The sequence below is a fragment of the Megalops cyprinoides genome, chromosome 12 (assembly GCF_013368585.1).
Source record: "Megalops cyprinoides isolate fMegCyp1 chromosome 12, fMegCyp1.pri, whole genome shotgun sequence".
Lineage (NCBI taxonomy): Eukaryota > Metazoa > Chordata > Actinopteri > Elopiformes > Megalopidae > Megalops > Megalops cyprinoides.
The window spans coordinates 33,886,846-33,908,969 of NC_050594.1; the positions used below are offsets into that span (position 1 = coordinate 33,886,846).

Here is a 22,124-nt window from a genome sequence, read left to right on the forward strand (position 1 = left end):
GCATGCTATCTGGTTACTGGTCCACGTAAGAGGCGCATGAGCCTTAGTGCACATGCGCCAGTGTAAAGGAGAAATGGCATAAACTTTGCACTTACTATTATGTACAGAGTACACGTATGCTTAATTAATTTAATATACGGCTCACTAACAGAAAGGCGAACTATTATCTTTATCTTGCGATATTTACGCCGTCTTACGATGATCGCTACAAACCGTAAACATGTTAGCATACATGCTGCGATCTCTCACTGCTTACTTATAGAACTATGCAAAGGACAACACAGAGAACAACTTACGGTTTACATCGACGCACAAATCCCAATGTAACTATGCTAATTGTTCCTACACTGCGTTATTTAAATTCGTTATTTAACTACACTCTTAATGAACTCGCGGCTCTCCGTGCTGTTCGCGAAATTGTTTTTCTCAATTCTTACGCAGGACTCTGGGGGCCCGCCTTCTGCTGGCCAGTGATTGGCTTCTCAGCTCCCACAGTCTTAAAGGAACAGTCGGCCTTTTTAACAACGTGCATATATATAATATAATAGTGTGCAATATGTGAGCCAATATTAGCCAACACTTGTGCAATATTCAAATACAGCTAATGGTTGTGCAATACCTTGCTACTTGAATATAGTCTTATTTATATATTATATGTTATTTTACGCTCTATTTATTGCATTGCTTGCCTACTCTGTCTTATTCTATTCTATTCCATTTTTATTCATTGCTGCATTGTTTTGTTTTTGTTATTGTAAGTGAGCAATTTTCGGCACAATAATTTCCTTCGGGATCAATTAAGTTTTTATCTTACCTTATCTTATCTTATCTTATCTAATCTTATCTTAAACTCCCACACATAATTATTTTCTGCACCTCTGCCCAAGAAGAATTATGACCAGCAATGGCTGAGTGAAGTGCTAGCAACCACCGGCTCCGGCTCAAGACCATGGGAGAAGAGAAGACGTGATCCCATAATAAAGTCTGATTATGCTTCTAATGCGTGATGTTTGATTATACCGTGACTGGTTCCACTACTGATGTAACCATGCTTAGCGGGCGTATTTAACTGATGCAATTATAGTATGTAAGAAGAGTTAGAGGACAACCTGCATCGAACTTCGTTGAGTGGTACCGAGGGCCATGTTGTAGTTGCAGGGGCCTCCAGCGAGAGGCAGTCGAAGTCCAGGTGGCGGGTGAACAGAGATCCCAGACCACTGCAATTATAGCCAATATCCATGTGGAGGGGGGCTACATGGCGATGTATGCCTTAAAGACACTGGCATGCCTTCATAGACAATCTGGCAACTTGGGTAACGTCAGACAAATATACAAAACTTATGGATCCGTGTATGACGATTATTCATAATAAAGTTTGCCATGCAAATTAGGGGAGTTTCCCTGGAGAAACAACAAAACAGGAGGGCGCTGGGAGATGGCCTTGAAATACAGGAGAAACCCGGGAAAACGGGAGTGTTGGCAGGTATGCCCCTACCTAGTGCTCCAGTGTTATGCTGAAGTCTTACACACACTCAATATACAAGATTTCATGGATGCAAGCCAAGGCAATCAACTACGCTATACAGGCTTTGCACACACATCACCAAGTCATATATCGTTAACATGACTTAGCAATTTGAAAAAATATGTGATTAGTACCTAATGGAAATAAATGTCATTGTTTTATTCACTGAGGTCTTGTCACTCAATCATTGGATGAAGAATGTGCTTTATTTTATGAAAACCTGTGCACGTCTTTTGACCACAACTTTTGAACCATTGCAATGAAAAGCAAATACATTATTAGGGGTCCAAGCACCGAAGGTGCTGGAACCCTCTTGTTTTTACTCGGATTAATATTATTATTCTTTCACCACTTTTCCAATTTTGCCCATAAAACCAAAACCGTGCATGGAAAAGTCACCAAAATTGGTAGGATGGTAGAGGGTCATCTCCTGAACAATTGTGTACAATATTGCATCCATAGGTCACATGACCTGGCAGCCATCTTGGATTGAAATCGCCATTTTCAAAAGCTCAGCCCCCTTGACCCATTTCACGAAAATTCACGAAACTTGGTACACAGGTTCCCCTCAAGGAACAACTTTGCCTCTTGAACCTTTCAAGTCCGCCGTATTGGATTTTGAGCTAATTTGCATAATTATGATTTCAGCAAAAATGACATCTTCTCGGTTGGGGCGATTTGCACGGAACTTGAAACATGTCGTCTTGAACCAAATTACGACTTAAATTGCGAAAAAGAAGCTGCTACATCAAAAAAGCATGGCCACCACAATCCAATCAATTTGCCTCATTTATTAATTAATATGCAAATTGCCCAATATCATTCACCCTTGCATCAATCATCATCTTTCTTGTGCACAATAACAAGGCCTCACTGACAGGATATTCCAAATTTGAAAGCAATCTGTCAAAAAACACAGACTCCACAAATGCTTGAACACGCCCATTTTTAATATGTGAAAAATATACTTAAAAATCTTCTTCCCATGAACCGTAACTTCAATTGGTGCAAAATTTCCAATGTATTCCCTTTGGGGTATGCTCTATCTAAATTGCGAAGGAGTAGTTGCTACGTCAAATAACACCAGAGCTACGTGCCAATCAATTTTGTTATGCCCACGCATTAGATGCACCTGGGACCTGCCTGTCCTTCAGAGAAGCTCACCTACCCCTTTCTTCACCCAAGCTGTTTTTGTTTTTTTGTGTACGACTGCCATGCTTTCAGGAAACTATCGCATACAACTGAACTAAGCTCGAAAACTAAAAACGCAGAGCTCTTTGCCGGCGGAGCGGCTGTTTGGACTGGCCCGGAGAACTTATGGAGCGACCTGGTGAGGGTGAGTTCCGGTTTCCTTCCAGTTTTGCCATTCCAGGCCAGCTTAATCACTAATTTCAATCAGGTGTGTTTGGAGTAAGGATAGATAGAAGATATGTAGGACAGGAGCAGGATTGAGAAACACTGCCCTCGACCAATCGTGCCCATGACAATTTGCAAAGGTCTCAAATCAATGTTGAAAAATAATTGTGTTCAAATGGGTATAAATTCTAGACAGCTGCTTATAAAGTGTCAATACTTTGCATTCTTCTATAAGCCCAAAGGATGATTCTTCTGTATGAAAATTTTGTACACTAATGACATGGTTTGGCTGCTACATTGAATTTTATGTTACAAATTCAGTTTGTCTTCCTACCAAAACAAAACACTGGGAACTCCTGAGACTTAATAGGTATGTTTCTCCCTCTGTCAACAATCATCCCAATGAGAGACAATGCCATAGGTCACATCATTTGGTGAACATCTTGAACTATCTGTAAGACTCAACTTTTGTCAACTTTTCTTGAACTGTGTGGCATGACCATAATGCATTCCCCAAGGCCTTCATAACTATTTTCAGACGGTTTTATTAACAATGAGCCAATAGTTTTATCTTTCATCAAATTCTTCTTAACACCGGCCTGTGAAAATCTTCATCACAGACTTTTACTGCATGATATTAAAGACTCCCAGGCAATTAGCTTATTTGTGCTTGGACCCCCCCCCCCCAAGTAGCAAAAAATACGCGGGCCAAGTGCAGCTCGATTACGGCCACCCTACTCGGCCGAGCTCTGGCCTTGAATCTAGGTCCAGGTCTGGCCCGAACACTCAGCTTGAATGCGGCCCGAGTGTGGTATACCACATGCTTACGAATCGGACCGCTTCCGGCACAGACAAAAAAATACCCTTTGCCACACACTCGGTCCGATACCAGAACCCCGAGTGAGCAGGTGCTGCTTCGGTTTGGTCCAAAAACTTGCCACTGCGTACAACTTAGCTATACAGGTTTACTGCTTAGCTATTTAAGGTATTTCAGCTCTGACATGAACTGCTTGAGCTGCTACTCCTGGCAAAACTGTGCTTTTGAAAAACTATTAATGACAAGGTAAGCTTAATAAACAATTCCTACTAATAATTACACTGTAATCATACTAATAAGGAGACAAACCAGGGCTGCATCCGAATACTCAGTATGCACTAACGTCGGTTAAGAACGTACTACCCGACAGTTACTGTACGTACTATTGAGTATGCGAGCGAGTAGTAAGGACACAATTCGGACGTACTCCGCCGCCATCTTACCTGTTTTTTGACCCGGATGTTTAAATGTTTATATGTTTTAAAAATCAGTCTGCTTTACTTAGCTGACTGTCAACCTGAGGTAAAACAAAAACCTAACATTACATAACCAGCTAATTGATTTGTTAGCTTGACCAAGCTGACAACACTGCCGTCTTCTTTCTCTTTTTCCCCGGGGAATTCTTCTTCGGTTATTTGGGCTCCGGCTGACTTATGGGATAGCATTGTGTAGTACGTTTGCATACTTCGGATGTAGTAGGTCATCCGGGTACCGTTTGACTACTATTAAATGCCTACTAGTTATTCAGACACCCTACGTAATGTGACGTACTGCTTTTTGTGTACTATATAGTGTGGAAGTATGAGTATTCGGATGCAGTCCGGGTTTTCTGTGGAGTGTTGACACTGCCTTTACTCTTTCACCAAACCGCCTCCAATTTTACAACAGTAACCTATAACCCGAAGCATAACACTTTACGCCAACGCGGTTGGAGGGAAGTACATCATTGACGAAGACAGTTACATTCACAGTGGGCTTAGCAACAGTCAATCCCCCCAAAGGATGCTGGGAAGCTCCACCCACTTACCCCTAACACGTTACAATAATTGGATAATGCTGCCAAATGATTCTATATGTAAATTCCAACCCGTTGAAACAAACGCAATAGGTCTAATATTGGGCTACATACCTAACAAGTATTCATTATTCTTTAAACATAAATGTAAATTTGCTAGCCAGTTAACCCAAAAGCCCCCCAAATGGTTAGCAGGTTAGCTAGCCAACGTTCAAACCTATCTGGTCAAATGGTTGCTAATGTTAGCAAGCTGAGTGCGAGCCTTTGCCAGAGGAGTTTCATAAATTTGTTCAACTAGATAACCTTATCGTTATCGCGTGACAAAGAATTTTCTACATCAATAACTTTACCATAGGCTACTGGTAACTGCTTGGTCAGCTCAAAGCTCTTGGCGCTTCATGTTAGTTGGCTAGCGTAAAATGTAGCTAGCTACGGTTTGCCATGTGAAAATAACGTTAACAAGCCTGACTTCATTTTTAACTGCTCGCTGCTGCTCAACACATATTTAGCCAGCAACAGTATGTAAGAGGTGATATTTAAAATTTACAAATTTATGTGCTAAAATATTTTCCAAAATGTTGATTTTGGTCAGCTAATTTGGCTATAATATTCCAATGTCAGAGTGAAATAAAAACGAAAGAAATCACAAGTAGCCCAGGAATTTGTTTTACTGAAGGTAATTTATTTAGGTTATGGCTGTAATGGGTTATCCTTCGCGGTTTCCTGTGGCACATATAGGTTAATGTGCATCTGGGCTGAGTAAACACACACGGAATCAGCGCTACTGCATTTTGCCGAGGCGCTAGCTGTCAGGTGGCAATCCACACTCGGCCAGATGACGGTTGACCGTCTTAACCGAAGGCGCCGAACAGTTCCTGGACTCGGCCCAAGTCTTCTTGCTAGCTGGGCTGGAATTGCTGCTTGCAGCTATGTTTTTGTGTTTATTTTTCATACAAAGTGGGATGTAATGTCAGCCCTATGTTGGAGACAATGCAGAAATTTGCTGTGATTTAAAAACCGAATTACTCGACAATGCACAGAGAAACAACTAGTATCATCGGAAAGGGTTACGCTGTTTATTTTGATATGCGGTACGTTGTCAAGCGATAGGAACTTCGTGATTTATTCAACCGAGAAACAGGAGTGTGAAAATGGGTGAAGAAATTAGTACAGATATTACTTTGCAGAAGTTTGATCTGTCTTCATAACGTGAGTACTTTGGTATGTACAAATATGTGACTAGCATCATTACAAAGCTCCAGTTCCGCTCTTTCTTGTGATATAGTGGTGTTCAAATGATTATTTTCGGTTCGGTTCCTTTCGTTCAGTACAATAAAATTACTTGAATCTTTGACTCACTGATTCGTTCATTTCCATATCCGGTCGGGCGGCATACACGAATCTTTAAATAGTTTTATTGCATTTTAAAAATTACCCTACATTGTTCCAAACATTATGTCCATTATTAGCCTGCTCTGCAGCAAAACAGCACCTGTGAAACACCTCTGAAATTCATGTCAATGAAATTAATAATAATTAAATCATAATATCCATTACGTGACACTGCACCATGGTATTCAAACAATCATGCAGCCGCTGAGTATACTTAGTTTTTAGGAAGGTAATGGAACCCCTCATTTTAACGCGTATAATAAGTAAGCCTATATGTAATTTACTAAAATAAATTAAAAAAAAAAATGCACTGAGGAAAAAAGAGCTACGCTTATATTTGAAATGATTCGTTTTACAAGAACTAACCGAACCCAAACATTTTCATATAGGCTACGCATAGTCACCACTCAAATCGTAATGTGACAGTGGGCATGTCACTGCTCCCGCCATCTGTCATACATACGGTAGCCTAGTTCATTAAACGCACCTAACAAACACATGGGGTCTCCCGCGCACACATGACCTAACATAACGGTGTAACAATGTAACATAGCCTACATAACAAAGTCTTAAAGGAAGAACATTAATCATAAAGAACAGCTAATGACAAAAGGCTTTAAGGGTTGAAAGACATTTTTAGTGACAATTGCAAGTGACAAATAATTTTTTAAAGATTTTTCCAGAGACCCCCCAAAATTTTGCTGTTGAGGCTTTCAGGGGGTCTCAAGTGTCAATCAAAGGGTCTCGGAACCACCGAGACCCCCCGTATTTCGCACACCCTGTATGTAACTGTATATTGATAATCTGTCTAAAAACAAAATTGTAGTTCGAATATAAATACTATGGACACAATCACATCCAATTCTATGGACAACATGTAAGACTTATAACCCCTGTAAATTGCTCTGGACACGAACATCAAGTTTTATTTTAAATATTAATGTAGGACTTTGTCTTAACTTCCTTCCCCCAGCCATTACTTCAGCAAAGATCTTATTGTGAATTGATGAAATTAAAAATCTATTATCTTTATATACCACTGATGCTCTGATGCTGACTGTATGAACCAATCAAAAGTCTTTTCCTGTCATAGAACACAAATTCAAGTCACTGATTACACACAATTCATTGTGAAGGCTCAACCTGAACAGACTCAACACACCCACTGCAGACTTTTTTCCTGACTGACACCTTAAACATGCATGTACATTCCTCTGCTCATATATTTTTCACCAAGTCTTTCAATCCATACCCAAGATTTGCTGCTTCCCTTGCTGATATTGTTCATTAAATTGTTGCTAACCACTAACCACTAATCACTTGCATGTTGAATTAGCTTTTTCAAACGTATTTCCAAAAAATGTAATAAAATCTTGAACGGAGGTGACAATGTTTATGCCTAAAAAGGTAACATTACAAATGTCAATATAAAATATTTTAAATAAAAAAGGAAAAAAAAAAACATAGCCTATTTTAATAAATGTTCTCTTTCACTTTATCTTGTAGATAATGCGATGAGAGCAGTAGAAAATACAGAAGTTTGTATATGCACAACAGCCATACTGTATGAACTGCTATAGTTAACCATATTGCTGAATTCTTCGTATGAAACAGTACATTTAAAATTGAATGTTTGGTAGTTTTATGGTGGAATTTGTGCATCACTGCATCCCACACAGAAGTTGAAATAAGAAATATTCAGCCCCCCAAAAGAGATGGAGGGTGTAACATTTCATGGTTCATTGTCTGGACAAATGGCCAATGTTTCCAATCGTTCGACAGAATAATTCTGACAGCTGTCTTACTGAGCTTTATCCTGTCTAGCAAGCATTTTTAACATGCTTAAACTAGCAGGAGCAGGCCTCGTAACCAAAAGGTTGCAGGTTCGATTCCCTACAGGGACACTGCTGCTGTACCCTTGCGCAAGCTACTTAACCCACAATTGCCTTAGTAAACATCCTGCTGTACAAATGGATAACATTGTAAAAAACTGATATAAGTCCCCTGGATAAGAACATCTGCTAAATGCCAATTTTGATGTGATGAAGATGTTTAATTTTCAGCAGCATTTATAAGATAGTCCTATTGTGATCCTCTGCACATAAGGCTATAAAATTTATTCAGCATTCAAATGTGAGATGTTAAATTCCTTGCAGGACATGGGGTAACTTATAAAGCATAGTGAGAGATGCTTTATAAGTTTATAAGAGAAGCTAAGTGTGGTAGATCACCCGGTTTGTGTCCTGAACCACTGGACAATCACTGGACACTAGCCCGAGTAGTGTGAACTGCAGAATGTTGCCACTGCTTCCACACTAATGGCAATATGTCCCATGACAAGCACTGCAGTGACCCAGTGGCCAATACTGAAAGTGTGCACATTATTTTCAGTATAACTGGGATGACAATTTGATTGATGTGGCTTTCCAGGTTTTTGGGCGGTTAATGTTGAGCTAACCAATCATTCAAAGTTCGTGCCCTGCATGTTACAATAGTTCTTCATGTAATATTATTTTGCTGCTTCATCTAAATTACCTATTGTGGCATGTAGCTAAGTCCCTCTTGATTTCCAATTTAACAGTGGCACAGTTTGACTTCTTGGAATTCTTCACTTTATCAATGTTAAACCAACACCTTTGCAAAGCAAGCAACTCTTCAAAAATACATTACATTTGAATATTATTTTTTTGTCTGATACTAACCCCCGTTTAAGATGAATGTTATCAATACAATGGACTTTAGCTTGTAGCTAGCTACTTATGGCTGTAGTTCGCTAAGAATGGATGCAGAACAATGTACTTGCATCCTTGCTATTCAGACAACAATGTTATGGTTTAAATATAGGTGAGTTTATAGTTATGCATCTGATTAGCTAAACAGTCATGTTAGCTTAGTATTATCATTGTATTAGACCAAGTTTACTTCATTATCTAGCTAGCTTGTTCTTTCCAGTGTTTTCCCAAAAGTGTTGAAAACCTGTTCACTAGCTAGCTAGTCAAGATAAAACATTATACTTGCTTATTTGCTTAATTGCTTGCTAGCAATCACAATGTTAAAATAGGTAGGAAAACTAAAAACACAACTCTTGTTCAGCCCTCCTCTGTATGTGCAGTCAACAGCACTACCACAGCAAGTGACAGACATTACACATTTGGTAAAAATGCCAAAATAATCTGATGTCTTTTTCATCCTAACTGTAATGTGATCAATTTTGCTAGTGTGTTGTTGACCTCTAAAATGGTAATTTTATGTTTTGGGATATCATATGAAGTCATTGATGCCCTCAATGTATGCAATTTATTTGGTGACTTTAAACAGTAAAGTTTAAAACAATTGCTCACTGAGTATATCAATGTTTATTTGTTACAATTACAATTAATTACAATTATAATTCTTATTATTATTGCGGTAAATGAACAGTGTCATGTTAATGAGAATATTCAGTCATTTAAACTGAGGAATTAAAGCTTCTGTTCAGTGCTGAGAAATAACCTGCCGTCAGGGTGGCTGTCAGTACTCCAGCCCCCTAGCTGTGGTGTTTTTGTTTTCCCCGGTCCACGTGCTTTTGTTTTTCCTTGTGTTCTAGCCCTGCCCGCTCCCCACCCTGTCTCCACCCGCCTGATTGCCTGATCGCCTTCACCTGCCTGCCTGCACACCTGCTTCCCATCCCCTCGTCTGCCCTGCCCTATATCTTCCCTGCGTGTCTCTGTCCTGTTGCCAGTTCGTTGCAGTGTGTTCGTGCCTGTTTCATCCCCGCCATTGTTTCTGCCTGTTTGCTTTCCCGTGTTACGACTTTGCCTGTGTTCCGACCTTGTTCCTGCCTGCCGCCTTGCCCCGATTGCCTGATTGCCTGCCTGCCTGGTTCCTGACCCTGCCTGCTCCTGATCCTGACCCTGGTTTCATCCATAGACTGCCATCCTTTTTCCGACCCTGCCTGCTTTTTATTTGTGATTTGCCTGACGATTGCAATAAACCCGCCTGGAACCCGAAGCCCTCATGGTCTGCGTCCTTGCCTGAGCCCTGACAGCGGCACTAACTCAGTCAATTCAAACAAAACAAACCACCAAGGAAAATGTCACTTCAATTCAACGATGTTACTGAAACCACACCTCAAAAGGTAGTTTGTTTATCTGACATTCCCTACCCTCATACAACACAAAAAACTTTAAACAAGCATCAACAATTGTAACTGGGCACCGAGGCACTCTTACTTATTACAGTTGCTTAGCAGATTGTTTGGGTTCTTTTGCTTTGAGCTTGGTTGATGTGCAATGAAGGTTTTCAAACATGAAGCTAAACAAATGTGATCCATACAGTTAATTAGTGCATATTTCATTTTATGTTTTCTTGAAACCATGATCCCAGTATAAATTTGTTCATACACTAAAACATGGAGGACACTGATCCATAATGTTTGACTGTCTGAAGACACAGTAGCTGTCCCAGTGGATTCTCCAGCTTAGAGATTACAGCACTGAAAAGGGTGACAAGACAGAAGCAAAGTGTTCACAGTCCCCTAAGGGCCCCAATCCATCTCTGCTGATATAAAACAATTTTTAGAGCAGCTTGCCAAAGTAGCGCGTAACCTCGAGCGTGAAAGTGAATGCTTTTAAAGAAAAAGAAACTCTTGCAGGGCAAAACTCACACAACATACCTGCACACCTCAAAGCTGCTGACTCAAGACCACCACACCAGGGTGTATTATGAAACACACACACACTTCAACAGAGCACACTAAAACACTCAATTGGTCCTAGGAGGGAAACATTGTTCTTGTTAACAAAATTGAGACAGTTCAAGACACTAAAATGAAGCACTCCTAATCACAACAGAACAAGAGGTTACAAGCATGTTCATGATGGCCTTTAGTGTACACTCACTGTTTCACCAGGGTTAGTAAATGGAAGGTGTAAGGTGCTAGTAGCCAGTTTGATCACAGAATAGGAGTTGCGAGCTCATTGCCATGCCTTAGTAGAGCTAGTGCCCTTTGAAGTTACGGCTGGTGTCTTTGATTTGAGGGACTGTTGAGGAAGTAGTGAAGGAGGAGAGAAGTAGCTCCAGTCACTTTGAGGTATCAGCTAATGGTATGGGCTGTAATCACTGCAGATGCATTTTGTTTGTTTGCGTTACCAGAACCAATCAGTGTAGGGCTTTGTGAGCCTCTTTCAAGTAAATGATCCCTGTCTCTGCTCCGTTATCATTTCTCTCAGATGACAGTGATTATATAACTATAGTGTCTAAATTGCTATTTAATGTGGATACAAAAATAGAGATAAGCTGTAGAATCAGGAGAAATGAATAGTGCAGAGCCACACATGACAGTGCTGGCCAATACATTGCCCATGGAAATGCCAAAAAATATAAAAATTACAAATAATTCACTTTAAAAACTCCAGCATGATCAAGGAACCAGAGCACTGCCAGGGTCAACCAACTAAACCAGCAAAACCAACTATCCACCCTCCACAACTATTCAGCTGCTTACTGCAGCTGCCATACACCTCATTTTAAATCAGGTGTGACTTCATCTTCAGCTTTTCTCTGCCTTTTTCTCTCTGTCTCACACACACACACACAAGCACACATTCCTCACACAGACAGAGAATTATCCAGTTAGAAATGAAGTCGATTGAATTGATCTGCAATTGCCAAGTGTGGTAATGGAAGGTATTGAGCACTGATTATCCTCAGAGGACGCATTTACACACACATTCATTCTTGCACTTAAACCATTTAAAATACAAATGACGTGCTGCTATTATTTAAAAAAAAAAAAAAAAACAAAGTGAGCACAGTTTCTCTACATACATAGAAGATGAAGGCTTGGAATTTTGGAACACATTTCTCTCTCTCTCTCTCTTTTTAACTTTCATTTTTAAATTTTATCGTTTTTGAGAATAACAGCATCTGCTTTAATGATAGGTAAGCAGATAATATTAAAGTATTCATGAATTGTAAGTTGAGGGTTGGGGTTAGAATTAGGAGAAAACGTGTTTTGGGATAAAGTAAACATAAATGTGCCATGAAATTTTGTTCCACATTGGTAACTGTGTGACACTGTGAGCTCAGCATAAAGTAGCATTCAATGTGTTCAATGCAATTCAATTTACCAGTCACCGTGGGTAAAAATTGGTGCATCACTGGTGTATGTGGTAGTATTATGAAAATATGATATATGTTCACGTTTAAATTGTACATTCATGCATAATTTGAAGTGCAGTTACACTTTATGACCCACACCCATGTTAAAAATTACAATTTGTTTTTAAACATTCACATTCATAAGCAGTGAAATCTGTGCCTCTCCTCTTGTTTATTTTGTGATGCATTCCATAGACCCTTTGACGATAATCACATTCTGCTGCAGCTCTGGATATTAGCAAACGGTTTACACTGGGCGTGTACTGCATAAGATTCTGTGCTGGTGTGTGGCTTTGTTTTCCCACCTCAGGAATATTCACAGGACTGCTTTCTGACATTCAGCTCCCTCAAGACCCTGGAGTGTGGACATCAAAAGAAATGTGGAAAGGATATGGGCTGGGTGGACAACTCGGAAATTATAGGGTTTGAAGATGACATCACACCAGGAGAGAAGAGTGGACCAATGTGATGCCTCTAAGTGGAAACGATCAACAATGTGCCACAGGCGGAATGTCACATCTTTTCCCCCTGTGATACATTTCCAACTCGATATGGTAACGATATTGTATGGTACTGCGCCAGAGCTGGCATCTCAATGACTAAATTAATACTGCAACACCAAGTAGATAAGAAAGCACAGCAGCTGATTGGTGAAGTGCATATTGGATTTTGGTCTACTAAAGGAATGGAAAATGGGAAGCAATAGAGCTTTATATATACACATAAAAACACACACAGGCTCACAGACATACACAAAGACACGCACATGCACGCACACACACAGGTAGATAGATAGATAGACAGATAGATTGATAGATTTGTACTGTGAAGGAATGCATTGCCTAAAACTGCCTATATTTCTACTGTAATGATTTCAGGAAAATTATGCAAAACATGCAGCATTGTGGAACATCATTTGTGATCATATTTCTGTCTGAAAAGTTGGTCAGATGTTGACATTTTCTGCTTTTCACTGTGAACTCAGTGCAGTCTTATCATGTCCTTATCATGTGATTATGAATTTTTCACCAAGCATGGTTTGAAGTCTTACTGCAATGTATACAGACAGAAAAAAGAAATCACTAAAAGGAAAAGGCCAGGGACAGATCAAATTGTCCTTCTTGAAATTCTTGATCTGTTCATATAGAAAATAACATGCAATGGAAAAGAGGCACACAATTCTATCTCTTCCACAATGGAATGAACAATTCCCTCCCTATTATAGTAATAGATCACTGTCCCACTGTCAGCTCTGATATACCTGTACATTGTCAAGAAAAAAGGCATAAAATTGAATCCTTTCCATGCCCGAGTGACAAAAGAGATCTGTTTCATTTGCGTGGTGAGGCCAATTATTAGAATCTGGGAATGCATAAGCTGGTGTGCAGCGCCATGCATTCATCATTTTGACAAGATACAGTCCACCTCAATCATTAGGGCTTTGTAAATCAAACACATGGCCCTTGTGCTCCTGCGGTTTAACAGGGATGTATGTCAACAAGAGACATTTTGCTGTCTGCTAGACAGCAAAATGTCTTGTGTGTTCATAAAAGTGTTGATAAAAGACTAGCGATGGGGTGATTATACAGAAACACTCTCCTACACTGCGGATTGCCAGACAAACGAAAAAGCAGTGGTACGCTACCTAAATTTTGTCTACAGTCTCTGTCCTCTGTCCTATACAAGTGCCTCATTTCTTCATGTCGGTGTTTTCATCCCCACTGACGTAAATTACCTGTTATTATTTTTATCTGACAGTAGAGGGCACCCCGCAACACAACTCTTACAGGCTCTACATCGGCTCCGATATCGACACATTTGCCTTGCAATAAGTGAGAGGCATATTTATTATGTACTGACTGTGGTGCGAAAGACCCTGGAACTTAATTGTTTCTCTGTGATGATGAAGAACAGAGCGGCGCCTCTGGGGTTTATTTACTCTGGGAAATAAACTCGGCATGATTGTGTTGTTTTCAAATATCCACCTCCAGAATTAATTTGCATATCGCAAAAGGGGCAAACCCACCTGGAAATTCGGAAGCGCATTGACGCACTGAACGAGAACGAGAACTTTTCTGCTGAAAATGCATAACGCATTTTCGTTGGAAGGCGTAAGCTTTATTCCGTGAGGGAACAGTCAGTTCGGTGAAGAAGTATCAAAACTCAAAATTACATAAATCCACGTGCATGTATCTCATTTTGTCTTTGTTTCCGCTGAAAGAGCGTATTTGTTCCTTTAATGTGCAAACCTGGTGTGTCAGAGACACCCTTATGAGTAGCAAATCGGGTTTTAGCGTATCTTTACAATTTATTACAGTGCACGAGTCACAGAGGCATAGTTAAATCAAAATGAGGTAACCATTTAGCAAATATAGGTCTTAGACTTATCACTTTAACGATGTTAAGCTATAATGAACGTGTGTGTGGAGAGACTGCCCGGGAAATTTTAAGATTGTCCGTTTGAGAACAACTGCGTGGTATTGCTATGCTACACATGTAGCATATTTCTTCCTCTTCGTGCCATCAGCAGGAAATTCAGCTCTGGTTCCAGCATCATTTTGCTCCATTTCTTTCCCAGTTGGAGACCTGCGGAACTTTTTTTAAATGTTTTTTTTCCCCTGAAGGTGCTCTAATAATGCTTTGGGCAAGACCAACACTTGAATACACTACTGGTAATGTGAAGAAAACCACTCAATGATTGCTGTCATGCTCCTTAGTAAAATACTGTATAACAACAACCACTATTTCAAAAACATTTGCAATGATTTTCAGTTTGGCACTTATCACCACACCGAACATCGTGAAAAATGAATTTTGAGTGAAAGGTGTGATTGCTCATGTCTTGCACTGTGAACTGTGAAGCTAGTAGGCCCATTGCTAGTGTCCCCCACCTCCTCTTCTATGTTACATTATATTCATTTAGCAGACGCTGTTATTATGTATGTACATGCTTTAGGTACGTATGTATAATCACCAGCATCAAAATTAGTATCACTAGCGTCATCACAATCATAATTATCATTTTCAGTCAAATTAAATGACATGGCATGAAGACGACGACTACTATGATAATGATAATGATAATGATGACGATGATGATAACTGTTGACAAGGAACATAATCCCTACATTTTGGGGGGGGGGCTTGGTACATGTAAATCGGAGACATACAGCCGAGACGGAGTTTTGTTTAGCAATGGTTAACAACTCAGTGGTTTCCATGAAAGCTGTATGTAACAATTAATCGCAAAAGCGGAATAGCTATGGTAGAATGACAGAGGGCTTTAGTTCGGCGAAGTATAATTTTCACAAGCTTGGTGATTTGTAAGCACTTTGCTGTTGTCTTATTAAACTATCCTTTCCTTATTTCCACCTCTCTCCGTCCAACAGTAAAATTTTTCACAAGATCCGCTTGACGCTGCTCGTTGCTTCCCATACAGATGAGATCTGAGGACTCACGCACTCCTTGACGTCGTTGGCTGGCTGCGGCTCCGCGCTCCAGCACAGCACGTATTGCGCAACGTGACTGATCATCCCTCAACCAATCCATCCTCTAAAACATTCTGTGTGTATGGGGGGGGGAGGGGGAGGAAACAACACACACATACATCCACAAAATTCACCTCCTAGTTTCTTTCTTTCTCGACGAGGCAGTTGGGGGGAGCTAACAAGAAAACAGGTGCATTGCCTCCGTTACTAGACCCGTCCTCATCCGCCGGAGATGACTCGTCTGGGGTCCCTGGATGCAGCTGTGGTGTGTCTGTGAGCGCATCCTTCCGCTTCAGAATCGTGGAACTCCCTCGCCTTTCGCACCCATCGGGTCGCCGTGAATATTCGAAAAAAAAACGAGAGGAAACAACTTGCATTATTTTACGGTTCCCTCGGATCTTCAGACGGACTACGGCTTGTAGGATGTGTTTTGTCTCGCTATAGCAATGGGAGCTTCTAGAATTGGTGAAGAGGCACGCCAGTGGATATTGCAGGACTGCAATCAAACGTATTTGTATAATTATTCTCCGGGGACCATCCTCTGCTACTTTTAACGTGTCAGACCCGAAGAGATCCTGGTTTTTGTCTCCGCGCTGTATCGCGCAGCCCACTCAATTTCTCATCGGTTTCTTAGCCGTAGAATATTCTTTTCCCCCATCACTGTGAATCCGTTGCTTGTGTGTATACCTGCTTTCCAGATCAGTTCATCAAATCTCCGTTAAAACATTCGTTACAAATGACAGCAACAAAAATGAAAAAACATTTGGTGATCCTCCTTTTAAAAATTTAAATCAATATTTTTTATTTTTCACACTGTATTCAGGACCTTGATTTGTCATCGGGGGCACGGTGTGATTTTACCCACGATACGAGTTCTGTCTTGCAGTCTCTTGCCTCAGGAAGGACTCGTCACCATCGTGCTGGATATGTTGACATTCACGTAAAGATGGATTTAGTTTTCGGTCTCTTGTGGCTACTCACTGTGTTTCTGGAAGGCATTTATTGCCAAGGAGTGTATGGTAAGTGGATATGCACAGAAAATTTGAGTCGCATTTTAATGAATACGATCATGACCTTGTGAAAAAAGGAGGAAATTCGCGCCCAGAATAACACTAATTTCCTCTTAAAATATGGAGACGATCTCCATATTTTACCGGATGTCATCGTAATAAGGGGTTTATGTGTGTCAGCGCAGTATTTACTAGAAACCGGCTTTCCATAAATCACAGGTGACATGTATTGAGCGTATTACCTGTGAATACATAATATTCTCAGCAGCGCAGCATTTCATATGAGTCATGTACAACACATTGCTCCCTGTTTTAGGACACAGGAAAAGCTTCTTATGAGTAGGCTACTACACATATTATACCGCACTTTCTGATCACTGATATGGTTAAATATCGTTTTATCTCAACAGTATCCATTCGTTTGCAAACGCCAAACCAATCTTTCACCACAGAAATTTACCGGTTTCTAAGTAATCAAAACGGATGTTCGTTGATATTGCTACTACTAGCTACCAATACATCGGTGTTGAATTCTCGCTCCTTCGGCGAGGTCATGTCATTTATTAGGGGATCTTGTGTCCCAGTGTCGAGGACAATGAAAAATAGCCATCTCAAGACAGTTGGGTTAACTCTTTGTATGCATCTTTTCACAAATTTTACCGATTACAATCATGTTGGCTACAGAACGGTTGTAGATGGAAAAAATAGTTTCTGATTTAAGGTTGCTTGAACCGTAAAGAAGGCGGAATTTAATGTTCACGCAAGTCAAATGCCTAGAAAAATACTTTTGTGGTACTCTGTTAATAAATCTATATTCGGTTTTCATTTTTTCTTAGGGACCGCTCAGATGGTATGCGGTGCTATTTTATGCCAAATCCACATTTCTAAGTGGAAGATTCAAATGATCGCATGGAAAATTGTATCTGAACTCTGTAATCCTGTTCATATGACAACAGCAACGTTGAGCATGGTCAGAATAGGATAATGTCGACTTTGTGAATGAAACGCCTACAAGTCCTATCCCAAATAATCGATGTAAATTAGAAAAATAGATGTCATCTGAAATCTTCCCCTCGGGCTGTTGAAGCTTCACGCTCAAGTGCAACCGGTTGCACAGTGATGCGCCGATAACGCAGACCATTTGGATGAATCGGTTTATTTCTTTTTGGGAGGCTGGAATTAAATATCAGTTGTAGACATAAACGTCATCTATGGACATGAATATCATAATAATAATAATAAATTAAACAGTGTTGAATTGCAACTGTAAGTTGAGGTTGGATAAAGTCCATCGCAACCGGTCGAATGGATAGCACCAGGAGTAAAGCGGGAAAGTGCGAACGACAACGTGATGCTTTGACAAATAACTGCATTGGTCAGTAGCATCTGACATTCTCTCAGACTGCCGATGTCCAGCTGATTTGGCACACTTGTGAACAGCACACTCCTAGCTGCCTGTGAAGGAATGAAGTCATATCAAGCCGTGTGAAATAATCGCAAGCTCAATGACGCAAACGCTTTGGTGGTCACCGCTTTCACTTGATGAATGCGATGGTGCTACGCTCTAGAATGTTATCTATAGAATACTCTAATTTCCGCTGCTTGATTTTTTTTAAAACGAGGATGCTGTTTAAGAATTTGAGGGAGAAGGAGATGCAGAGACAAATCATTAGGATTTATTCAATGCTCAGGTACGCGAAAATGTAAAACAAAGTGGTTATATATGTATCCTTGCTTCTCCCGTTGCACTTGCCCACGCCTGTTTGCCTATGAGCACTGGTCTGCAGATCTTAGACTGGACCTTCGATTGATATTTGGCTGTATTGCCACTTTGCAGAAGTCTTGATTTCTAAACTTCACAAAAGAAATCAAAATGTTCAAAACAAATCAAAAAGTTTTTCCCGTCGCTATCTCAGATATGTAAATTCTTCTAGGCATATCGGAAACACCATTACATACTGCATGGGTTTTGTATTTGTAATCACTTGTAAGCTATTTTAAAGAACTTAGCGAGGCTTAGGACGCATTTTGGAATACAATAACAACAATATGCAATATGTTATTTGCACGTTTTTTCTACATTGTAAATGTTAGTAACTACATGATAACATACAACATGAAATCGTAATCACAATACAGGCCACATTTGGTGTTTTCATGAAGAGGTCTGGCTTAAATCTCTGTCAGAATTGATACAAGTTTGGGATGGGCCTTTCTTTAGCATTATCTTAAAGTCAGCTGGTCAGTTCCTCTTGGAATGTTTGAGTGTCCAGGAGCAGCATGCTGCTCCAAGCCAGGGGAGTCATTGATTATCACTGTCTTTGCTCAGCAGACAATCTATGTCTGTGAGCACTTAAAAGTGGGTAGAATTGTAGATGTTTGGTGACCCATGTATGTATATGGCTGAATGCTTGCTAAAGCAGGCATGGTGAAATGCTTTAGCTCAAGGGCAACGCTGCACTCAGCACTGATGTCACCTAGGATGTTAAATTATCACTGTATTTTTCAGTACGTTAGTCCCACATGTTCACCTTTCCTTTTAACTGAAAGGTAGATGAAAACTGAAGCACCATTTTTATTATTGCATGAAAATAATGAATCAGGTACAGGTATTGCTCATTAGACCTCACTGATTTTCTTTGTCTGGTGGAATAAACAGTATATGTATTATTAAATAGATTAAAGAAGTGGTTGGGAACTGGATTTATAGACATCACTGGTTCCAATCCCATTTATCCCTGTAAATACTCCGCTGTTTAAACAGATATGCAAAATTTCATCAACAAATAGTCTTGCATGAAAGTTGAGTGTGTCAAAAAAATACACTGGGGTAGCTTTATGAATATGGCTTGAAGATGAATTTGGCCTGAAGATGGATCTTCAGCTACTGGATGGATATGGCTTTATGAAGATGATCTGAGTTGATGAATAATACTGTATTGGAGAATGAACAGCACAATACAACATTTAACTCCCAACTTCCTTTTACATATGGAAAAAAGAGAAATTGTTGTGAACACCCAAACTTATCATTATCATTAATCACAATATTCTTGCTTTGAAGCTGCCTTGGATATTTGTAACATGAAAGCGTACATGAAGTGTAAGTGTGACCACTCTCATTCAGCTGGGTGGAAAACTAGTTTGCTTATCATATATCTTTGATCAGCATGCCTTGTTCTAATTTTTTAGGCTTCGTGTTTCTTTTAAGATCAAGACTGAGAAATATAAAGTGCAATGGAAGAGATTTAATGAGCATTGCAAGGAGATTCATTTTAGGTCAATAATGTTTCACTTTCAAAGTGGTACATATTCTGAGTTAATATGAACTGAATAGAAAAAGACCTATGTTTCCCTCTTTGAACACCTGGGAAAATACAACCATATTGAATCTTTATGATCTTGTTCTTTGTTGGTAAGCCATTGGGCCTTGATGGGGCTATTCTGAGGAAATGGTTTTACTGAAGTAAGAATGTGTAGTAGGGAGGGTAAGCAGTGCAGAACGAAAATTAAAAGCCAAATGCATCCCTTCTGTTACTGGAGTTTATGTTATCAGCTGGCATCTGTTCATTTTTTTTTGTCTGCGAGGGAAGGTGTCTATAACTGCTGATGGATTTCTACTTGAGTATCGGCAGATGATGCAACAGAAGTCAAACCAGTTTGAGCAATCATGTAGCAAGGCAAAATTAGTATAGGTGGGAGGTATTAGAAGGAAAAACATAGCACTGAGTATTAAAATCACCCTTTGATATAGATGCCCTATAAGGCATGAATTCAGTACTTCAATCAATGTCAAAAAGACCCTGTTTTATCTCCATTTCATTTTGTAAATAACAAAAGGAATGTTCATCTTCACTGGCCAGGTAAGTCATGTGCTTCCTCAAGGTTGTGGAAAGCACTGTGTGACACTACTCTAGGACCCAAAAGGCTGTACTATAAACAGAGGCCTGGCTAAGGCCAACACAAGAGCCCTTTCCTTCCAATTAGCTTTGAACAGGCTTTCTGACATTCCTAACAGCGTTTGTTACCAACTCTGTCGCTATATGCAGACCTTGCAAGACACATGAAAATGACAGTGCGTGGCACAGAAAAGCATATATGGAAAATGGAAATATAATATGCTACAAGCCTTGTTTGAAAACAGCATGTATAACCTTTTGAAGGGTGAGTCGACATCATTTTAAGGCTACATAGACGTTAAAAAATGGAAGCTTTCCTTCATTTGCACCTGTACCATTGTCCTACATTATCTTGAGGCATAGTACATCTACTAGTAAAATTCTTTTTTAGTGTCCGTCCAATCCCTATTGTTAATGTGTTATTATTTTAAGCATTTTGGCAATTGTTTTGACCAGGTACAGATAACTATAGAAATGATATTCCTGTTATACAAAAATGCTTCTAACCTGCAATCTGCCAATGAAAACTCCAATCTTTGCTCTCAGTACATCCTCTACACTCATCAGCTCCCCTGGACCATGCGAGGCCCTTTCATTCCCTACCAGGGTGAACCATATTAAAATCAGCCTCCTAGCTCACCCATCTGCTTACTATTCTGTAAGCCACTCGGGAGGAACTCTTGATCCTTGGTCAGATATAACTTAAGCACAGACAAGAGAATTCATTTAGTTTCACCTGAAGTTGAAGATTCACTCTGGTCTTTTTCCTCTCAGCTTTCCAGGAGGATTACACTAAGCACATGCCATTGGCTCAGTTTGTCCTTTGCTGTCTGTGCAAGTTGTAGTTCCTTATAGATCAGAACACTGAGTTCCAAGTTTTAGCAAACAGTAAGTTAATGGACCCAATAAAATGGTCAGGTGTGCTGTGTCTAATAGCTTGTGGAATAACTGCAACCTCTGTTCACCAGGCTTGCTTGGAGACTTGACCCACCTATGAATGTACATGAAGTAGGTGGCCTTGATATGGGTGTGAGGAGATAAAATATAAACAGTGTATTATCATCATGTGAGCCCTGCATTCTGATCATAGAGTCAGTTTGTTCATTACATGTTTTTATTTGCTTAATGGACACCCTTATGTAGGGCAATTTACACATCTTACATTTTATCCATTTATAAAACTCAATTTTACTGAAGGAGCTCTGGTTAAGTGCTTTGCTTAGGGGTACAACAGCAGTGCCCCACCCTGGAATGAATTTAACAGAACTCCTTAACAGCTACACCACACTGCCACCCATGCTACAGTACTGAGACTTTTAAGGAATTCTGTCAATATAACGTCTTCACTCAAAGCCCCATTGTCAGCATCTGGGATCATGAATAATATTTCTTACCTGTTTGTGTGAATGAGGCTGTTAATTGATGGGACTATTGATTCATGGCAGGCTGTGTGGTATAAGACTGTTGCTGGGATGTAGCTG

General features: G+C 40.0%; 1 protein-coding gene across 2 annotated transcripts in view; it reads left to right on the forward strand.

Annotated features, from left to right (window-relative positions):
- The first annotated feature begins 16,553 nt into the window (after nt 1-16,553).
- The window catches only part of mdga2a (MAM domain containing glycosylphosphatidylinositol anchor 2a), a 230,199-nt gene continuing 224,628 nt past the window's right edge, over nt 16,554-22,124 (forward strand). For both annotated transcript variants that reach the window (XM_036542144.1, XM_036542145.1), the window contains exon 1: nt 16,554-16,753. In XM_036542144.1, the coding sequence (XP_036398037.1) occupies nt 16,681-16,753 (73 nt within the window). In that variant the 5' untranslated portion in view covers nt 16,554-16,680. The remainder of the gene's footprint in view (nt 16,754-22,124) is intronic.